The following is an 18,835-nucleotide window of genomic DNA, read 5'->3' as shown; positions in this document are numbered from 1 at the left end:
ACATCCATACATATGAAAAACCATAGCTTTGACTAGATGGACCTTTGTTGGCAAAGTAATGTCTGATTTTTAATATGCTGTCTAGGTTGGTCATAGCTTTTCTTCTAAGGAGCAAGCGTCTTTTAATTTCATGGCCACAGTCACCTTCTGCAGTGATTTTGGAGCCCCCAAAAATAAAGTCTCTCACTGTTTCCATTGTTTCCCTGTCTATTTGCCATGAAGTGTTGGGACCACATACCATGATCTTAGTTTTTTAAATGTTGAGTTTTAAGCCAGCTTGTTCACTCTTCTATTTGACTTTCGTCAAGAGGCTCTTTAGTTCCACTTCTCTTTCTGCCATAAGGGTTGTGTTATCTGCATATCTGAGGTTATTGATATTTCTCCTGGTAATCTTGATTCCAGCTTGTGCTTCATCCAGCCCAGCATTTTGCATGATGTACTCTACATATAAGTTAAATAAGCAGGGTGATAATATACAGCCTTGACATACTCCTTTTCCAGTTTGGAACCAATTTGTTGTTCCATGTCCAGCTCAAACTGCTGCCTCCTGACCTGCATACAGATTTCTCAGGAGGCAGGTAAGGTGGTTCATATTCCCATCTCTTTCAGAATTTTCCATAGTTTGTTGTGATCTAGGCATAACAGTCAAAGTCTTTGGCATAATTAATGAAGCAGAAGTAGATGTTTTTCTTGAACTCTCTTGCTTTTTCTGTGATCCAGTGGATGTTGGTAATTTGATCTCTGGTTCCTCTTATAAATCCAGCTTGAACATCTGCAAGTTCTCTGTTGACATACTGATGATGCCTGGCTTGGAGAATTTTGAGCGTTACTTCGCTGGCTTGTGAGATGAGTGCAATTGTGTGTTAGTTTGAACATTCTTTGTCATTGTCTTTCTTTGGGATTAGAATGAAAACTGACCTATTCCAGTCCTGTGGCCACTGCTGAGTTTTCCAAATTTGCTGGCATATTGAGTGTAGCACTTTTACAACATCATCTTTTAGGATTTGAAATAGCTCAACTGGAATTCCATCACCTCCACTGGCTTTGTTCATAGTGATGCTTCCTAAGGCCCACTTGACTTCGCATTCCAGGATGTCTGGCTCTAGGTGAGTGATCACACCATTGTGGTTATCTGGGTCGTGAAGATCTTTTTTGTATAGTTCTTCTGTGTATTCTCACCACTTCTTAATATTTTCTGCTTCTGTTAGATCCATACCATTTCTGTCCTTAATTGTGCCCATCTTTGCATGAAATGTTCCCTTGGTATCTCTGGTGTTTTTGAAGAGATCTCTAGTCTTTCCCATTCTATTGTTTTCCTCTATTTCTTTGCATTGATCACATAGGAAGGCTTTCTTATCTCTCCTTGCTACTCTTTGGAACTCTGCATTCAAACAGATATATCTTTCCTTTTCTTCTTTGCCTTTTGCTGCTTTTCTTTTCTCAGCTATTTGTAAGACCTCAAAAAGACAAAATCATCATCTGAGGAGGTGTTACAAACTCTGTGTATAAATAAATAGTCACAAGTCAGAGACCAGCATTCTTTGCTGAACTGCACATCTCAGGGTTGGATTAAGAATGGATGGACTGACACCCTCTTGGATGTTGGTTCCATTGTAGATATTTCTGGCCATGCCAGGGGTAAAGATGGAACTTGTGTGGCCTACAGTTGAGTACAGGGCTTTTCTCTGGATTCACTCTCCTGTGCTTCACCTGCTATATGTTCCCGTGACCGCAAGTCAGGCCCTCCGAGCAAGCACAGGGTTTCTTTTTTTACTTTCCTTTCTTAAGCTTGGAATGAAAGAAAATAGTCTTAATGATGATTTTTAACATATGTGACATACCCTTCACTGCTAACAATCTATTTATCTTTCTAACTGGGCACGAAACCACCCTCTTCTGCTCTTCTGGCCGGGCCTCGCAAACAAACTGTGATTTTATGTAGCTCGGCAGGTAGACTTTTTTGGGATAAGTGAAATCAGACCTACTCAGATCTTCATCGCTTTAGTGCCTGAAGTGTTAAAGTTTGTATTATTCACAAACTCCAAGTGAGAGCAAGGAAGAGTGTGTCTTGGCACAAGAGAGGACAGTAAAGCTCTCAGGAGACCCCCAAATTGTCACCTTGGCATTCTTTCAAATGAATCCCAAGTGGTGTGGGATCTGCTTATTTTCGTAAGTAAACCTGTCCACCTGATTCTAACCAGGAAAGAAGGAACTTTATGACACAGGTGTGTAGAGTTGTTCTTTTCACACTGCCATTTGAGGCAGGTGATGAATTTCCTCTCTTGGAATGCTTTCTCCACGACTTCTTGAATTTTTATTTCTTCAAGTTTCATATCACAGAAGTACCGGTGTGGAAATAGAAGAATTTGTTTTTTTGCGATGGAGTAGTTAATACGCCTTAGACCCTAGAAATGAGAAAAAATGTATTGTCAAATGTCTTCCCCTTGGGGAAATTTACCCAAGAGAGTTGTTCATGTGCTAGACTAGGGGTGGTGGAAGGTAGGGGAGACAGATTGACCTGGCTGATCATCACATTGGGAGCCACTTTGTGATTTTGTTATAAAGGGATTGAAGCTGTCCAGTGTCTTGTGTCCGAGGTGAATGCCAGCATGCGTGCTAACTTGTGGGCCTCACTGAGGCGGGTGCTGAGTCTTGGAGGTAGTTGTTGTTTAGTTGTATCCAACTCTTTGCAACCCCATGAACTCACCAGGCTCCTCTGTCTATGGGATTCTCCAGGAATACTGGAGTGGGTTGCCATTTCCTTCTCCAGGGGATCTTCCCCACCCAGGGATAGAGCCCAAGTCTCCTGCATCTCCTGCATTGGTAGGCAGAATTTTTACCACTGAGCCACCTGTGAAGCCCACGATGGAGGCAGTGGGGGCTGCTTACTGAGAAACGGACTGTTCTTTGATTTGGTGTCTGGGTAGGCTTGTGAGTGGTCGACAACTCAGGGCAGTTGGACCTGACTGTGGCCTTGTCAGTTGCAGAATTTCTTTCCTACAGAACGGAAGGCAAGCCAAAACCAGTGCTGCCCAGAGGTTAGGGCTGACCAGGGTCCTGGGGTGGTGGTACTTACCCAGGAGCTTACGTTCCTGTTAACAAGAGAGGCGGGCAGAGAGTGCCTTTTGCTTCATTGTGTGTGTGTCTTAAACAGCAACTAGTGTTGAGAGCTTAAATAGAAAACATCTCAAACAATCCATGAAATGGTAAACAAACCTGCTATTGAGGGAAAGAAAGAGAAGTTGACAATTGCATTATTCTGATCCTGAGTGGGTTCATCAGCTAAGGTCGAGGAATAAAGAAAAAGGAGATAAAAAGAATCGGGTGAAATGAATTCAGTTGTGTCATTTCTTTCTTCCTTTGTCTTCGGTTTACACCTGGTAATGAACCCATGGAGGCTTGGAGATATTGTTCAAGTTTCCTTTTGTTTTATTTGTATGTGTGTATGGCAGGTTTGTTTACAATTTCCAAAGGGTTTTTTTTTTTTTTCTTTTCCTCAACCCTGAGGAATACAAATTGAGGAGGGGGAGGAGAAAACAAGAAGGGAAGGTATTTTAGTATTTTGAAGACAGGAGGTGGCCCCACAATACAGGAAGCCGCTGTTTTTGTTTTTCTTTTCAAAGAGGCCAACGGGATGGATGGTACCAGTTTCATCAAATGTGGGTTTTTACAGAGCCCTCGTGTGTCCCACCTGGGGGAGTCACACTTTGGAAAATTAAGTGTCCATCAAATCAGGAGGAGGCTGGTACAGTTTCTGTCCTGTTTTACCCCTGCTTTTTTGAAAAGCGTAAGAAAAGAGCCCTTTGTTTTCTTTTCAAGGAAAGTTACACTAAAATTCATCTGTATGGGATTCACAGAGTCCATTTGTGTCTTTCATGGGTAGCCATAGGTTATACAGGACAATGCTGATGACAGTGTTGGTGAATTCCTGACCTCAGCCTTCAGATCGGTGTGTTGGGAAAAGGTTGAAGACCTTTTATTCCCCCCCACCCCCACTTTCTCTCTTTTTTTTTAAACTTAAAAAAAATTGTTTAAAGAGGAAACTGAGATTTTTCTCACCTGCCTTTTACATCAGATTTCCCCACCGCATGCCAGTCAAGCTTCACAGGCTTAAGATTTGTGCCTGTCGCTTCCGACGTTTTCCTCCGAATTGCAGAACTTTCAAATACCTTTCAGGGAGACTTGTTTGGAATTTCATTTTAATGGGATTTATGAATAAATCTCCATCTTAATGCTGACTAAGCTTTAAACATCCATTCCTGGAGAACACTATTGGATTTTTATATTTTAAAATTTAAATCACTTGACAGTGAAGGCATAAAACATTTTTATATTTGTGAGTGCCATGTGCTTGAGCATTTCTGTTGAAGACCCTTTTTTTTTTTTCTTTTTTTCCGGTTGGCTTGAATAATTCTGTTCTGCAAAGTTGGAGATACTGCATCTTCTACTTTTCTTTCTCGTGCGGATGCCTGTGTACATTATGCGGGCTCATTTATCTCACCTACAGGGACGGGTATTCTGTGGCAGCCTGTTGCCACACTGCAATTTCCTTTAAAAAACAGTTTACTTTCTTCCTTCACTTTGAAACCTTTAACCTCAGAATTTTATTTTTAAATGCCATGAACCCTCAAAGTCAGATTAAAAGAGGTGACGCTTCCTGCCTTTCCCCAGAGATGCGTTGTAGAATGTAAATGAAGATGAAAGCTGGGATCACAGTCAGCCCCCTTAAAAAAAAAAGTACTCAAAACTTCTTTCAGGGGTTTTCAAGTGTCGAACCTCCCCTGTGTCCTCCATGTCTGCTCTAATTCTCCGCTGTCTGTCCACAGACTCATCCTACTCTGAGCCTCCAGATGTTCAGCAGCAGTTGAACCACTATCAGTCCGCTGCTCTGGCGAGAAACAACAGCCGTGTGAGCCCTGTGCCTCTTTCTGGGGCCGCGGGGGGCGCTGAGCAGAAAACGGAAGCCATTCTTCACTGCGAATTCTGTGAATTCTCCTCTGGCTATATCCAGAGCATCAGGCGCCATTACAGGGACAAGCACGGAGGGAAGAAGCTCTTCAAGTGCAAAGACTGCTCCTTTTACACAGGCTTTAAGTAAGTGATGTAAAGAACAGCCTTGAGGAACAAGGTGGCTGCGCCTGCTCCGCCCCTCACTACACTCTTCCCTTACACTCCTCTATCTGGAGCTCAAGGCAGGCCCTGCCCAAGGGATGATGAACAAGTGGGGTCCTGTCTTCACAAAAGGAGGCTAGTTCCAGAGACTGCTTTTGGGTTTGGGGAAGGGATGAAGAGCTATATGAGAACCAGTGAGTTTAAAAATCAGAGCAAATGGGTGCCCGAGGAGTGTGAACGATTTCCCTGACCCAGTGCATGAAGCAGTGAGTGTTTTCCCTTTTGGAAAACTATGCCCTCCACCTCCCCACCTTTTATTTTGTCTCTGGGAAAAATAGTCTTCTCAGAAGCAAAGGCAAAGTCAAGAGAGAATATCCAGCGATAGTGACACTCTGCTACCCTTGTAAAGAATTCTTATTTGTTAAGATCATATTATTGAAAGAGAACCAGGACTTCACACTGGGAAGACTAAACTTGAACAATCACAGAAAGATTGTTCCCACATAGAGAAAGATAATCCACAGTCAGTTTTGCTCCTTAGTATAACAAAGATTGGAGTGCTTCCTTTCATTTAATCTAAGCTCCTGTGATTTCATCTCGTCCTGGGAGATTCCACTTAGGGTCATAATTACAAGTGTAGAATATGGAGCCTGACTGCCTGGGTTTGAACCCCAACTTTGCCACTTACTGATGGTGTGACTTTGGACAAGTTAATAAACCTGTCTGTGTCTCTTGTTCCATATCTGTAAAATAAAGATAATAATAGTATCTACCTCATAGGGCTCTTGTGAGGAGTAAGAAAATAATAAATGAAGCCATAAAGTGCTTGGCACAAAGGAAATGCAAAATGTTTTTGTATCATAGAAAGCTATTATAATGAGATTAGATGCTATAGTACAGATATGAAGCTATTATTATCTGCTCCTGTTGCAGTCAGGGCCTTGGCTTTAGGTCACTCCAATATTTCAATACATACTCCACATGGAGAGGCTGGCGAGGATGGGCTTCATAAGCCCTCCAAACTTGAATTGATAGAAAAACAAGTCTCTTTTTCAGCAACATCTTAGTCACTGGGATTTGATGGAAAATGTGTAACATCTCTGACTGTTAATGTGGTTCAGTTGTTTTATAGATAAATATGCATGTGACCTTAGAACTGAGAGATGTCGAGAAGGACTCAGATAACAAGGGCCCATTGACAGGTGTACATGTTTCCCCAGAAAGAGGTGCTCAGGTTAATAAGAAGAGGACCTTGCCCATTAAACTTTGGGTTTCATCCATTTTTATGAGACATTTAAGACTTCGTAAAATTTGAAGTTTTGAAACGGATGGCGCGAGGGAGGCACTGGTACCCTCCATGTTCAAGCTGGTAGAACAGCTCTGAGCGTCTTTACATGGTCATCAACCATCCTGCTTTCCTAACCAACCAGCCCTCCCTCCTTCCCTGGGAAGAGTCACCGAGGCAGCTGATGAATCATCCCAGCTTCTCCTTCCAAGCGTGATGAGAAATCCATTCTCATAGGGGTTTTGTTTTATATTTTTAACAGGCAGCTGCTCATTTTCAAAAGTGAAATGGGGAGTCTCTTTTTTTTCAAACTTGCCCTGAGCCCAGACAAGCAGCAAAATTTCCCCCAAAGAAGTGACCACTGCAGAAGAGTGCTCGGTCATTGCCCGAATGACTGAGGAACTTGTGCTCGGCAAGCACGATGAACCACTATAAGTTTGGGTAACCCACCCCCGCAGCAGGGTGTCTCCAAAGGACTGCTGGCAAGGGGTGTGAGTGTGATGCATCTGGGTCCCACTCATCGCCTCTCTCCCCGCTCCCTCCCAGATCTGCTTTTACTATGCACGTGGAAGCCGGGCATTCGGCGGTCCCCGAGGAGGGCCCCAAAGATCTCCGCTGTCCTCTCTGCCTCTATCACACCAAATACAAACGCAACATGATCGACCACATTGTGCTGCACCGAGGTAACCTTCTGAGCTTGGTTTTCTCGGGATGCAAGGAGTGGGAGGAGGGTGGCTCAGGTGGCGTTAGAGGGAAGCTGTCTCAAGGTGGCAGCAACACCTTTGCCCCGGTCCCTTGTTCCTCCCCTTATCTCCCCAAAAGAAATCACAGCAGTCACCCCAGGGACAGCCAACAGGGTAAGGGCATCTTCCTGCTGAGAGGATTTCCTCCACCTGGAAGGAGGCAAAGGTGATGGAGTCCGCAGTGAACACTTCTGCGGGGCTTCCCCCTGAGAGAGAGATTTTACATCCCGAGTCTTCTGCTCTCACGACCTTGCTAAGGAGGGAGTGAATGAGAAGTAGAGTGGGTGGGTGAACTCATGGTAAAAGGTGAAGAGCCCTGTGGTTGTAAGCAGTTCTTTGAAGGAAGACCAGAGTGATGATCTCCAAAGCAGAATGTGGGATTTCCCTTGAAGTGGATGGAGAAAATTCCTAAAACTAAAAGTAGCCTGAAATATATTAATTTTTATTTTTTTAATAGTTTGTGCCACACAGCCTGTGGCATCTTGGTTTCCCAACCAGGGGCTAAGCCCACATCCCCTGCATTGGAAGGGCAGAGTCTTAATCATTGGACTGCCAGGAAATCCCACCCTGATAGATATTAAACGCCATAGACTGGGTTTAAATTCTGGCTTTAAAGCCTCTTGTGTTTTACCTCTTCTCCATAAAGAGATGATGATTATGCCCCTGAGGTAGCGTGTTGAATGTCTAGTGTGTTCATTTGGATGCATCTTGGGTGTTTGTAAATGCTGGTTTCTTTGATATATTGGGATACTTCATTTAGTGATATATTGGGATACTTCTTTTAGGTTTTTTCTTTGAACTGAGTTTACTGCTGGCCAATTAAAAACCATTAAGCATGTGCCCTCTGCAATGGAAGGAAAAATATGTAACAACTATACTTTGTCCGGAAGAGATTCCAGCCAGAGGTGGATGGAAAAAGATGACTAGAGTACCTGTTACTATTTCCACCTGCTGACCTTTCTGTCTCTCCTTCCTTCCTCCCTCCCTCCCTTTCTTCCCCTTCTGCCTATCTTACTTCCTTTGCCTCTAACCTGGGAAAGCTTTTCAGCATTTGCCACCTGTGACTCAAATGCATTAAGTGTCTTCTGCTGCCCTGCGGGGATGTTGCTCTGAAATACTGGGTATTCGGGGGGCATTTTCAGTGTTTCCAGCATTTCCCCAGAGCCACTGCCTTTGGCCGGCGCCTTTTGTGACATGTCACCCACATCTGCTACAGACCCCAGGGAAGATCAACCTTCAGCACCCCCAGGTCTCCCTTCTCCCCAGGCAGACTCGAGGCGTGAGATGCCTGCTGGCGAGGACATCCGCCTGCACACCGTGCAGGAACGTTTAGGCAGGAGCTTCTGGGATCTCTTGTGGTGTGCTGCCTCCGTCACGTGGCTTCTGGTCCCTGGGCCCATGTGTCTGTCAAGGGCTCCATGTCCTCCACTGCTTGGAAGGAGGCCATGAGTCATGCTGCTGTGGAGCAGACAGGAGCTCTAAGACCCCACCTGAGCAGTGGAGTCTCTTGTTTCCATTTGCTGCCTGCTGGGATCAAGCTTCCCAGGTGGTGCTAGTGGTAAAGAACCCGTCAGCCGGTGCAGGAGATGCAGGAGACTCCAGTTTGATTCCTGGGTCGGAAAGATCCCCTGGAGGAGGGCATGGCAACCCACTCCAGTATTCTTGCCTGGAGAATCCCATGGACAGAGAAGCCTGGTGGACTACAGTCTGTGGGGTCACAAGGAATTGGACGTGACTGCAGACACTTAAACACACACATGCCTGCTGGGATCAGAGTCTTGATGCCTAATGCAAGCTCGCTGATTTTCCTTCCCTGAGCTGAGAGTCCAGGAAACGAGAAGGCAGAGAGAAACACTTAATGCCTGGAGCACACCACACCTGACCCACTACTTTTCACACATAGCCGCTTCATCATCCAGCCACAGTGGGAGGGACGATACTTTGACCTGTAGTCAAATGTAGTATATGAAGCTTGAAGCTGGTAAAAACTATTTTTTCTTTGTTTTAGTGTAGTGTTTTAGGATCATTTCACAAAGAATTGAAGATATGTTAAAGATAGTTGTGCAGAACTGTAGGATTGAAAATGAAAGGAGATTGGGGCAAATGCAGAGTAAGGAAAAAGTAGTTGAAAGTTCACGTGGAAGTATGAGAACAGTCACCTAGAGTTTTGGTGTCTGCCACAAGATACAGCATTCTCGTTAGCAGCAGGCTATCGTCTCAGCCCTGGGACTCTGGCCCACTGTGGGGGAGATAACAACGGAATCAATTGGATTTGGGGTGTTCATTAGACTTTTGAATGTTCAAGAGGCTGAGGTGCTAGAACCTGAAAGGGGTTTCTCTGGGGGGTTCTCCTGAGGGGTCTGTGTATGAAGTGGTGCATGCTGTCCCCAGCCTGAAAACAGTGGTGAACTCGCTGGACCTGTGAGGGTACAAGTAGTTCAGAGTCACCCGACCGGTGAGCAGGGAAGCTGTGTGTCAGCCCCAGGTTTCTGATCCCATGATCCATCCATCGTACTGCCTGTCACTGGTTCCTTACAGTCTCTTCTGTTGATTTATAGAGAGAATTTATATGAGAAGAAGCATCAGCGTGTGTAGAGTTTGTCCTCATGGGGGTCAGAAAGTGCGCAATCTGGAATGAACATGAGTATTTGAGGACTGTTGTAATAGTGACAACAGCCACAGTGACAGCGATGGTTACTGTCACTGAGGACTTTTTAGGTAGCAGGTGCTGTGCTGAGTACTTTCCAGTGAGTCGTTTCATGGAATTTTCACAAAACCCTAAGTGGTGGGTGTTAACCATTATCCCTGATGACAAGGAGAAAACAGGTTCAGAAAGATTGAGCATCTTACCCAAGGTCAAATGACTAATAAACAACCCAGCTGGGATCTGATCCCAGGCCTGCCTCACCCCGGTCCACGCCTTTACCCACCAGGCATCACTCTCTCACCCTTGGGAAGGTGGTTGGTGTCACTCCGTCGATTCCAGTGGCTGTGGTATCTGGGTCTGGGGATAGAGTCGTCTGAAGGTTGGGGGTCAGAGACGGGGACCACTGAGCCACAGGGAGGCAGGGCTCTTTGGGATAGCATGTCTGCCATCCGCATCCTGGCTTTGGGGTCCATCTCAGTCAAGATGGTGGCTCAGTGGGGAGCTAGTCTTGACAAAGAAGACAGGGTTGGGTGGGTGTCTGCCTGGCAGTTTTGAGTTGGGGCTGAGCTCAGAGTAACAAGACGTGGCTGAATCTGCACCTGTGCTCTCCTTACTCTGGATGAATAAACATCTTTGGTCTCTGGGGCCTGCAGTAAAAGATCTTTCTGAGACTTTGGTTAATTAAAATACTTGGAATGAATGGCAAGAAAAACAACTTCTGAACTGGCCCTGAGAATAAGCTGCTGCTTGCAGGAATAGAGTCTCCTTAGCTTTTTGTCCAGACAAATTGCTGTATTTAAATAGGCAAGAAGGAAAAAGGAATTCATTCCACTCCTGGGTGATCTGAATGAGAAATAACCATGGAATCACATCGGCTGCTACAAAAGAGAGCATTCTGTTGGCCCATGCATTCAGAAGACATGTATTATTTGCTTGTTCCTTGCCATACCGTGCTGGGTTCTTTGAGCCAGTCTGCCCTCCTCAAGAAGATGAAGTGTGTGCGTAAGTATGTTTAAGATAGTGAGTGATAAGTATCTAGGAGATTGACAGTGGCAGATGTATTTCTGTTTGCAGTAGAGAAAGGTGGTGGAGGGGGGTAGCTTTTAAACTGATCCATGATAACATTTCAGCAGTCAGAGAAAACTTGAGGTGGGTGTATTCGTTATGTAGGGGACTTAACAGAAATGGATTCTTTTTCCGTTTTGGAGCCTAGAAGTCTGAAATGCAGTTGTTCTTAGGGCTGTGTTCCCCCTGAAGACTCTAGGGGAGAATCCTTCCTAGACTCTTCCCAACTTCTCCTGGCTCCCGACTTTGCTTGGCATCCCTTGCCTTGTAGCCATATCACTCCAGTCTCTCCCTCCCTTTGCACATGGCCTTCTTTGTGTGTGCGTGTGTGTGTGTGTGTGTCTGTGTGTGTTCTCTCTTCTTCTTACCCTGACTTTAGGGCGCACCCTAATCCCGTACGACATTATCTTGACTAACATGTGAAGACCTCAGGTCTCAATAAAGTTACATTCTGAGGAGCCAGGTGGACATTAATTTCTGGGGACTCCATTTGACTCATTACAGAGTGTAAGGAAAATTTTAACAAACCACCCAGGTGAGTAGAAGGAAGATGTGTTTACAGAGTGAAATTAGAAGGTACTAGGAGGCAAGGCTAGAAAGGTATATTCCGGTCAAATGAAAGAGGGCTTGGTCCCATCGCAGGAGTAGAATGCTACTCTGTAGACAGATGGGAAGCCAGGGTACTGACAAAACACCTGGTGAGTTCTAATTTAGCAGAGACTAAAGCCAAGGATTATAGACCCATCTCTTTGAGGAACCATGAACTTAAGTCAGATCAACATTTCATGAGGTTCACCATGATGGGACCAGTGTAACCAGGGAAAAATTAAGCCCTGAGGCTTCTGGTTCAAGGAGAAAGTGGTATGATGTTGGAAGGGTTTTCATTCATGTTACAAATGTTTATTGAACACCCACCACATGCTAGCATTGCTTTAAGCTCTAGGGATACTGCCAGAAGAGTCAGGCAAGGTTTGGGCACCAAAGGAGTGTGAACTTTAGTAGGAAGAGAGACAGTGAACGAGGGAAGAAATAGTTTCAGAGTACGTGAATGTTTTTGGTTGCTCAGTCATGTCCAACTCTTGGCAGCCCCATGGACTGTAGCCCACCAGGCTCCTCTGTCCATGTGATTCTCCAGGAAAGAATACTGGAGTGGGTTGCCATTTCCTTCTCTAGGAGATCTTCGTGACCCAGGGATCGAACCCAGGCTTCCTGCATCATAGGCAGATTCTTTACCGTCTGAGCCACCAAGTAAGCCAGAGTACATTTCTACTGAGTTCTTATAACCATTGGGAGCACAGTGAATGCCTCATGTGTTGCTTGGCCTGCATGTCCCTTATATACCTATAGCAAACCTGAGAAATTGGGCAAAAATTGAATTATAGGCATGAAACAGTTTCATCAAATATTTATAATTATGGAGCTGTGTAATCACTGAGATTGGTCTCCAGTTGGCTTATAAACTTAAAATTTTTGTTTCTTAGCCTGTAACCTCAATACACACATAAATGCTAAATATAACTGAACCCTGCAGGTGGGTTATCTTTTTGGAACGGAACTAATCTCCCCTCATATATCTGATCAGTATCATTTTTTCTTGAGAAAAAAAAAATACTACAGTGAGATTGACAGTCTTTCATCTTATTCAGTGAAATTACATGTTCCCTTCATCCCCATCACATACTTCTTCCTGTTAAAGGTACAGTTCCCAGCTCTTGTCTGGCTTGAGGAGGGTAGCTTGGCTAATGTCAAAACAACTTTTTACAGGAACTGCTGTGCTTATGTTTACATGTGCCTGTTTATGGTTATACTTGGGGATGGTGGCTTTCTGGTCCTCAGCGTTTGTCACTGGTTTGTGAGTTAGAGTAACAGGTAGATCTTTGGTTTGGCCCAGCGAGGGTCTCAGCCCTCTACCACAGCAGTCTGCATTCAGAGTGGGTTGGAATGAGTGACTTCCAAATCCCCACCCCCAGCCCCCCCACCGCTGCCACCCGCCTGGCACATTGTGGGGAGGAAACCCATGTGTGTTGTGGGCTGCCTTTCAGGAAGAATTGTTACTTGGTGATTCTGGGCTCCACAGTGATGTGGGTTTTTTCACTGTTTTTAGTAGAAATGACCCCCTCTCCCCCGACCCCCCCCCCCCCTTAGTAGTAGCGATTTTATAGATTATTTTCCCACCCAGCACATACTTCTGGGCTCTTGATGAACCTTAGCACCCACGTGCTTTAAGGTGGCACTGCTCCAGGCTGGAACCTCTCGAGTTTTGTGTCCAGCTGCAGCACTTTTAAGTATCTTTTAAGTATGAGTAGATGAGAGACACGATCTATCTTGTAGTCAAAACTGGTGAAGTCATAATATTTTTGCAGCCAGTGCTGGAAGCTGAGTCACAATGAGTGTGATTCAGGCCTTGATTTCTTACCCAAGGTAATTTTGAGAGGTGTGAAGTCAAGAAAAGACCCACAGTTGTCGCTGCCCCCTGTAGGAAAAGCCCCAAGTGGCTGAGCTTCCGTAGCCAAGACAGGGCTCAGGCCCTACCTGGAAACAGTCCAGTCTCCCGGCTTCTGTCCTTCACTGGCCTCCACCATGAATAACCTCATTCAGAAAACGCTGTCAGTCCTTCGCCCGCCTTTCAGAGTCTGTCTTGTTTTTTTTATCTTGGTCCTGTTAGCCATGTTTGTAGAAAGCGGGGAAAAAAGGTAACTTTCTTTTCTAAAATTAACACCCATAACCCATATAACTAAGAGAGTTGGGAGTTATTGTAGTTAGTTTGGAAATGAGGAAGTCTTACCTTTCAGAATAAGTCATCAGGGAAATGACCTTTTATGAAATCCAGTAGATACTTGAAAGAAATTCAGATAAAAATGGTTGCCTTAGACACTGAGAGCTTTTGCGATTTTGAACTATTAAGAATAAAAGGCTGAGAAGTGCCCGGCATACAGATTGGATGTGACTGGAGAGTTCTTTATAGGAGAGACGGAGGAGGGTGCATGCAGGCAAAGGTCAGCGGACCCGGGCTCCCAGGCCACAACTTCGTGCTGAATTAGAGGGCTGACTTTGAGGAAGTAGCTGAACTGAGCTGTTTTCAGTTTCCACTGAAGACTCTCAAAACTGACTTTGCAGGGTGTTATGAGAATAAAAAGTAGCCCAGAGAGTCCAACACATTAACCATGCTTGAAACCTAGTGAGCTCTTAATAAGTGGGAGTGGCCGTTTCCATTCAGTGTTACAATTTCACCTCCAAGGTATTATTCTGAATGCTCCGGACTTTGTGCAAAGTGCACTGAGACACACATAGTGAAATTGGAAACTGCAGAGAAAACTAACTAAAGGAATTGAAAAGGAGACCTATAAGAAAAAACAAGTTTGAAAGAAGTGATTATTTACAGTGGAGAAGGGAAGGCTGGAGAGCAACTGAATGACTGTCTTCAAGATGTTGGAGGCGTCGTTATGCGGAAACTTATAGCCAGCTGTTCTCCGTCTCCACCGAGATGGACAGAAGCAGGGCAGGCGGGACAGGCCAGAGCCAAAGAAAGAGCGGGGAAGCAGTTGAAGTGGCAAAATTTTATAAATCAGGAACAGACACAGAGAGCAAGGGAGGGGGGTGCAAGTCTCAAAGAAGGTGCCAGAAAAGTTCACATCAACACTTCCCCATGACCGCCTGAGGTGTAGGGTGTGGGGGCCAGTCTCCTGGCTTCAGCCTGGACCCCCATGTCTTGCCGTGGGTGCCAGCTTGCTGATGTCTACACATCCAGGGCGGTTGGACTGAATACTTGGCACTTGACTTGGAGCAGTGTCTGAACCAGGGTCCATCGTGCCTTCTCATGGTGCAGCTGTCTGGAGGCATTTTCTGTTGTCACGATGGGTCAGAGGGGCCACTGCTGGCATTGGTGGGCAGAGACCTGGGGTGCTGATATACATCCTACAATGCATAGGAAACCTCCCAGAGGAAAGGATTATCTGGCATCAAAACATCAGTAGCACTGCTATTGAGAAGTCCTGAATTAGAAGCATAGAACGACCGTCATAGCCCTGGCTTCCTTCAGGCTCATTAGTTTACACCAAAGCTTTTTTTTTTCCCTCCCATTTACACCAAACCGTGGAACTAACTGAATGGTTAGAAGACTGTTACAACATTTGCTATTCTAAGAAAATGTGTGGATTCCATTATAATCATGTGTTTCTTAGCTGTCTGCGCGACTTTGGTTTAAAAATATTTATATTTCTAAATAAGCGACTGACTCTTTGTATAGGGAAAATAACATATGCATTAGAGCTCCCGGGAGTATGGTGCAGACACCAACCTTCCACGCTTCCTCTGCCCACATTCTCGCTGGCCAATTAATCGCTGCATTCAGGGACGCCGAAGGCAGGGACTGCCCTGCAGTGAGCATGTGCTGGTTCAGAGGCAGGCAGGCCTTCGGGTGGGAGAAACTGGCCCAAGGGCCAGACACAGGCCAGCCCCAGAGGGAGGGCTCCCAGAGCGAGCGACTTCAGCGCACAGTATTCTGATGCTCTGTGAATGTTGTTCCTGGTGACCGAGGATATAGCGCGCCTTCCTGACTTAATAATACATTGCTGTTTCTAAATAATATAAGTGTATGTTGTGTGCGTCCATTTGTAAACTTTGAGAGTCTTCTGAAATCCAGACACAGCATGAAAACACATGCTATATTTGATCCTTGCATAAATAGCACAGATTTTAATTTTATCCCAGTTATGGATATCTGGCGCGTGTGCCGATACTCTGGGCAGACTGGTGTGAAATTTAATTTGAGCAGTTAAACACAAGGGTGAGAGAGTACAAAATAAACAAGAACACACACTCTTCCAGCCCTACAGCATTTGGTATGTCAACGGGAAAAGCACCCAAATCCTCTCTCTTTTATTTTCTCCCTTGGTGACAATCACATTACAGATTTATCTGAAAAGGCACAAATCCTCCACATCTCCCACGCCACTGCCACCCCACCTCTCCTGGAAGATTGCCTATAGACATTTCATCTGCGGGACCTCTTCCCTAAGTGGGGTTGGAGTTTCAGTGAATGAAAGTGTCCAGGATTCTTTGTCTTCAGATTTGATCTTAGAGATTCTTTTGGTTTCAAGAACAGGCAAACAGTCTCCTTGAGAAAGTCTTGGAAGGGGAAACAGGAATGGAATTGGAAATGATGGGAGAGAACCGATTTGCGGTTCTGTAGACAGACATGGGTGGGGTCCCAGTTTAGGCAGTTACAGAGTCTGTGACCTTTGGAGAGGGACTTGAGAGCTCAGTTCCTGTTTTACTACTTTGCAGAAATGGGACTAACTTCGGCCTAACAGAGCTGCCAGGGAGGTATACAGTGGTGCCACATAGGTGCTCCAAGAATGTCGTTTTCCTTCCCCCTTACGGACATCTTGTTGTTGTTGTTCAGTTGCTAAGTCATGTCCAACTCTTTTATGACCCCACAGACTGTATTTAACCCTCCAGGCTCCTCTGTCCATGGCATTTCCCAGGCAGGAACGCTGGGGTGGTTAAGGACATCTGTGTGAGCCTAAATGCCACTTGCCGGGGAAGTAAGATGCGCTGGTGGTTGCTGCTGATAACCATTCATGTTGGTGAAACTTCTATTCTTGTCTCCTCCTTTAATCACCTCCATTCAGAAATCCGCCAGCACCTTTCAGCCTGCCCACTCCTATTTATAGGTCATTCTGGGTATCAAGTATGCAGAGCTGTTGGCCTTAGAAACACCCACGTGTCCCAGTGGACTGTAGACTCAGGGCGGGGTGGGAGGGTGGGAGGAGGTCTGTGTGCAGTTCACAGACCCGCAGCCTTGAGAAGTTTCAATAGTGGATGGGGGAATTTTTCCTTATACTTCCAAGAAAGAGCATCTGCTTTCCATCAGTAAAAGTTCCCATCTTTGTATTCAATTTGTTTCCACAGAAGAGCGGGTTGTCCCCATTGAAGTGTGCCGGTCCAAACTGTCCAAATACTTGCAGGGAGTAGTTTTCCGCTGTGATAAGTGTACCTTCACCTGCTCCAGTGACGAGAGCCTCCAGCAGCACATAGAAAAGCACAATGAACTGAAACCTTACAAGTGCCAGCTCTGCTACTATGAGACCAAGCACACGGAGGAACTGGACAGCCACCTTCGGGACGAGCATAAGGTAGGGGCCTGGCCTCCCCGCCCCCAGCCCCGGCCGGCGCCGGGAGGGCCCGGGCCGGACCCAGCTACGCCGCTCTGTGCGGGACGGATGCGCGTGCCGAAATCAGGTTTAAAGCGGGTTCCGTTTATTCTATGATCAATGACCTGTAGGGTCAGTTTAGAAAATGGGAGCACAGATGAGGGACAGAAAACCATCCATGATGCCGCTCTTCCCCCCACACCCCACATCTCACTGCTTAATGTTTTTGGGTCTCTTCTGTGCCCACTTTCCTTTGTTTTATTTCATTCTGAGTATGTGATCCCTTAAATGAAAGAGTGGATCTTCTCTTTCTTGTTTTCATCTTGCCCTAACTGGAGTACTTCACCATATTAGTTTAAATGTATTATCACAAAGATTGATAAATTTTTTCTGTAAAGGGCTAGGTAGTAAATATTTTAGACTTTGTAGGCCAGATGGTTTCAGTGGCAGCAATTCAGCTCTGCCCTTGAAGCAAGAAAGGAGCCCTAGAGAAGACATCAATGAATGGGCATGGCTGTGTTTCAGTAAAACTTTATTTACAAAATTAGGCAACAGGCTGTGGACCTACAGTCACTGGCCCCTTCTTCTCTCTGATGGCTCTGCCAGCAAGTGCCTCAGTCATGTAGGTTGTTTCCAGTATATTGCTGACTACAGAAATTTTCCAAGTCATTGCTGTTCATGTCTAAGCATTATAAGGACTGTAAGATGTGTGTTATATTTGCAGGAGGGAACAGATTGGTACAGGACATAAAATATGGGGTTTATGAAAAAAATTATCTTCCAAAAGTCTGCTGATCAGAGGGTAAGATCATCCCAGGCGGCTTCCTCACTTCTCAGAGGATAACATAGCAGGGATTAAGACCATTGTTTCTGGTTTTGTATATTGTCCAGAGTTTGGGGAGTGTGTGTGGTGGGGGTGGGGGGGCGGCAGGGAGTATGATTAGTATAGTATTTGTTTCATGAGAAGAGCCTATTCAAATGTTTTGTAATTAACCAACAAATCCCAAACATCTAGTGAGTGTTTACTTAAGGTACAATGAGAAGGACTTTTGATATTGTTTCCTTTTTCTTGCTGTATACTGTCAGTGGAAATACAGTTCCTCTTTTCTGGACTTAACAAACCCAAGTTAGAAAGATTCCTGTCTGAGTCATGTACACCCAAGGGTTAGAATTTTTCTGTAGGGTGTTGAGAGAAGGCTGAGCTTTATCACCCACCTACAATTTAATAGCAGTTTTGCTAACTTCTCTTCTTTGGAATGCATTCATTTTCTAATGTGTCTCCCCAAAATGAAAGCAGAGAAAAGCCTGAATTACCTCACTTAAAAGCTTTTAATACCAAAAAAATACCCCCAAATTTTAATGCCCTTTCATAGTCAAACTTCCTTGGCATTTCTGCCCCCACACTGAAAGGAAAGTCACTCATCTATGTCAAGCTAAGCTGTTTACATTTATGCGCATGTGTCTTATTTATGTTACCACCTCACGTCTTTTTATTATAGTGTTGAAGCCATCAGACTGGTATTTTGGGACAGAGCAAACCTGGAAGGTAGATTCTTCCCCATTGGTTGCATAGTAGCTGTGAGTCACTGGGGAACTCCAGAGAAGACTAGAAACCGTACCAGATATGGAAGCAGGCGGGAATGTGAGGGCTTTAGAATAAGCATCAGGCAAATGGGTTACTCAGGAAACTAGGAGTCCAGTTAAGAACTTCTGGAGCCACACAGACCTAGGTTTGAATTCTGTCTTCACCGCTTACTGTAGCTGCTTCAGCAAGTTACTTCAATTTCTGTATCTGTTTCCTAATCTGTAAATGGGAATTGCATATCCT

The 18,835-nt window shown here is 45.1% G+C and overlaps 1 protein-coding gene across 6 annotated transcripts in view; it reads left to right on the top strand.

Annotated features, from left to right (window-relative positions):
* ZNF462 (zinc finger protein 462) overlaps positions 1–18,835 on the top strand; it is a 149,213-nt gene that overhangs the window by 104,397 nt on the left and 25,981 nt on the right. For all 6 annotated transcript variants that reach the window (XM_070459345.1, XM_070459342.1, XM_070459344.1 and 3 more), the window contains 3 exons: positions 4,827–5,094; positions 6,944–7,080; positions 16,766–16,989. In XM_070459345.1, the coding sequence (XP_070315446.1) occupies positions 4,827–5,094; positions 6,944–7,080; positions 16,766–16,989 (629 nt within the window). The remainder of the gene's footprint in view (positions 1–4,826; positions 5,095–6,943; positions 7,081–16,765; positions 16,990–18,835) is intronic.

The sequence above is a fragment of the Odocoileus virginianus genome, chromosome 31 (genome assembly GCF_023699985.2).
Source record: "Odocoileus virginianus isolate 20LAN1187 ecotype Illinois chromosome 31, Ovbor_1.2, whole genome shotgun sequence".
Lineage (NCBI taxonomy): Eukaryota > Metazoa > Chordata > Mammalia > Artiodactyla > Cervidae > Odocoileus > Odocoileus virginianus.
Note: the sequence above shows the minus strand (reverse complement) of the source record. Positions and strands in the feature narration are given on the sequence as shown.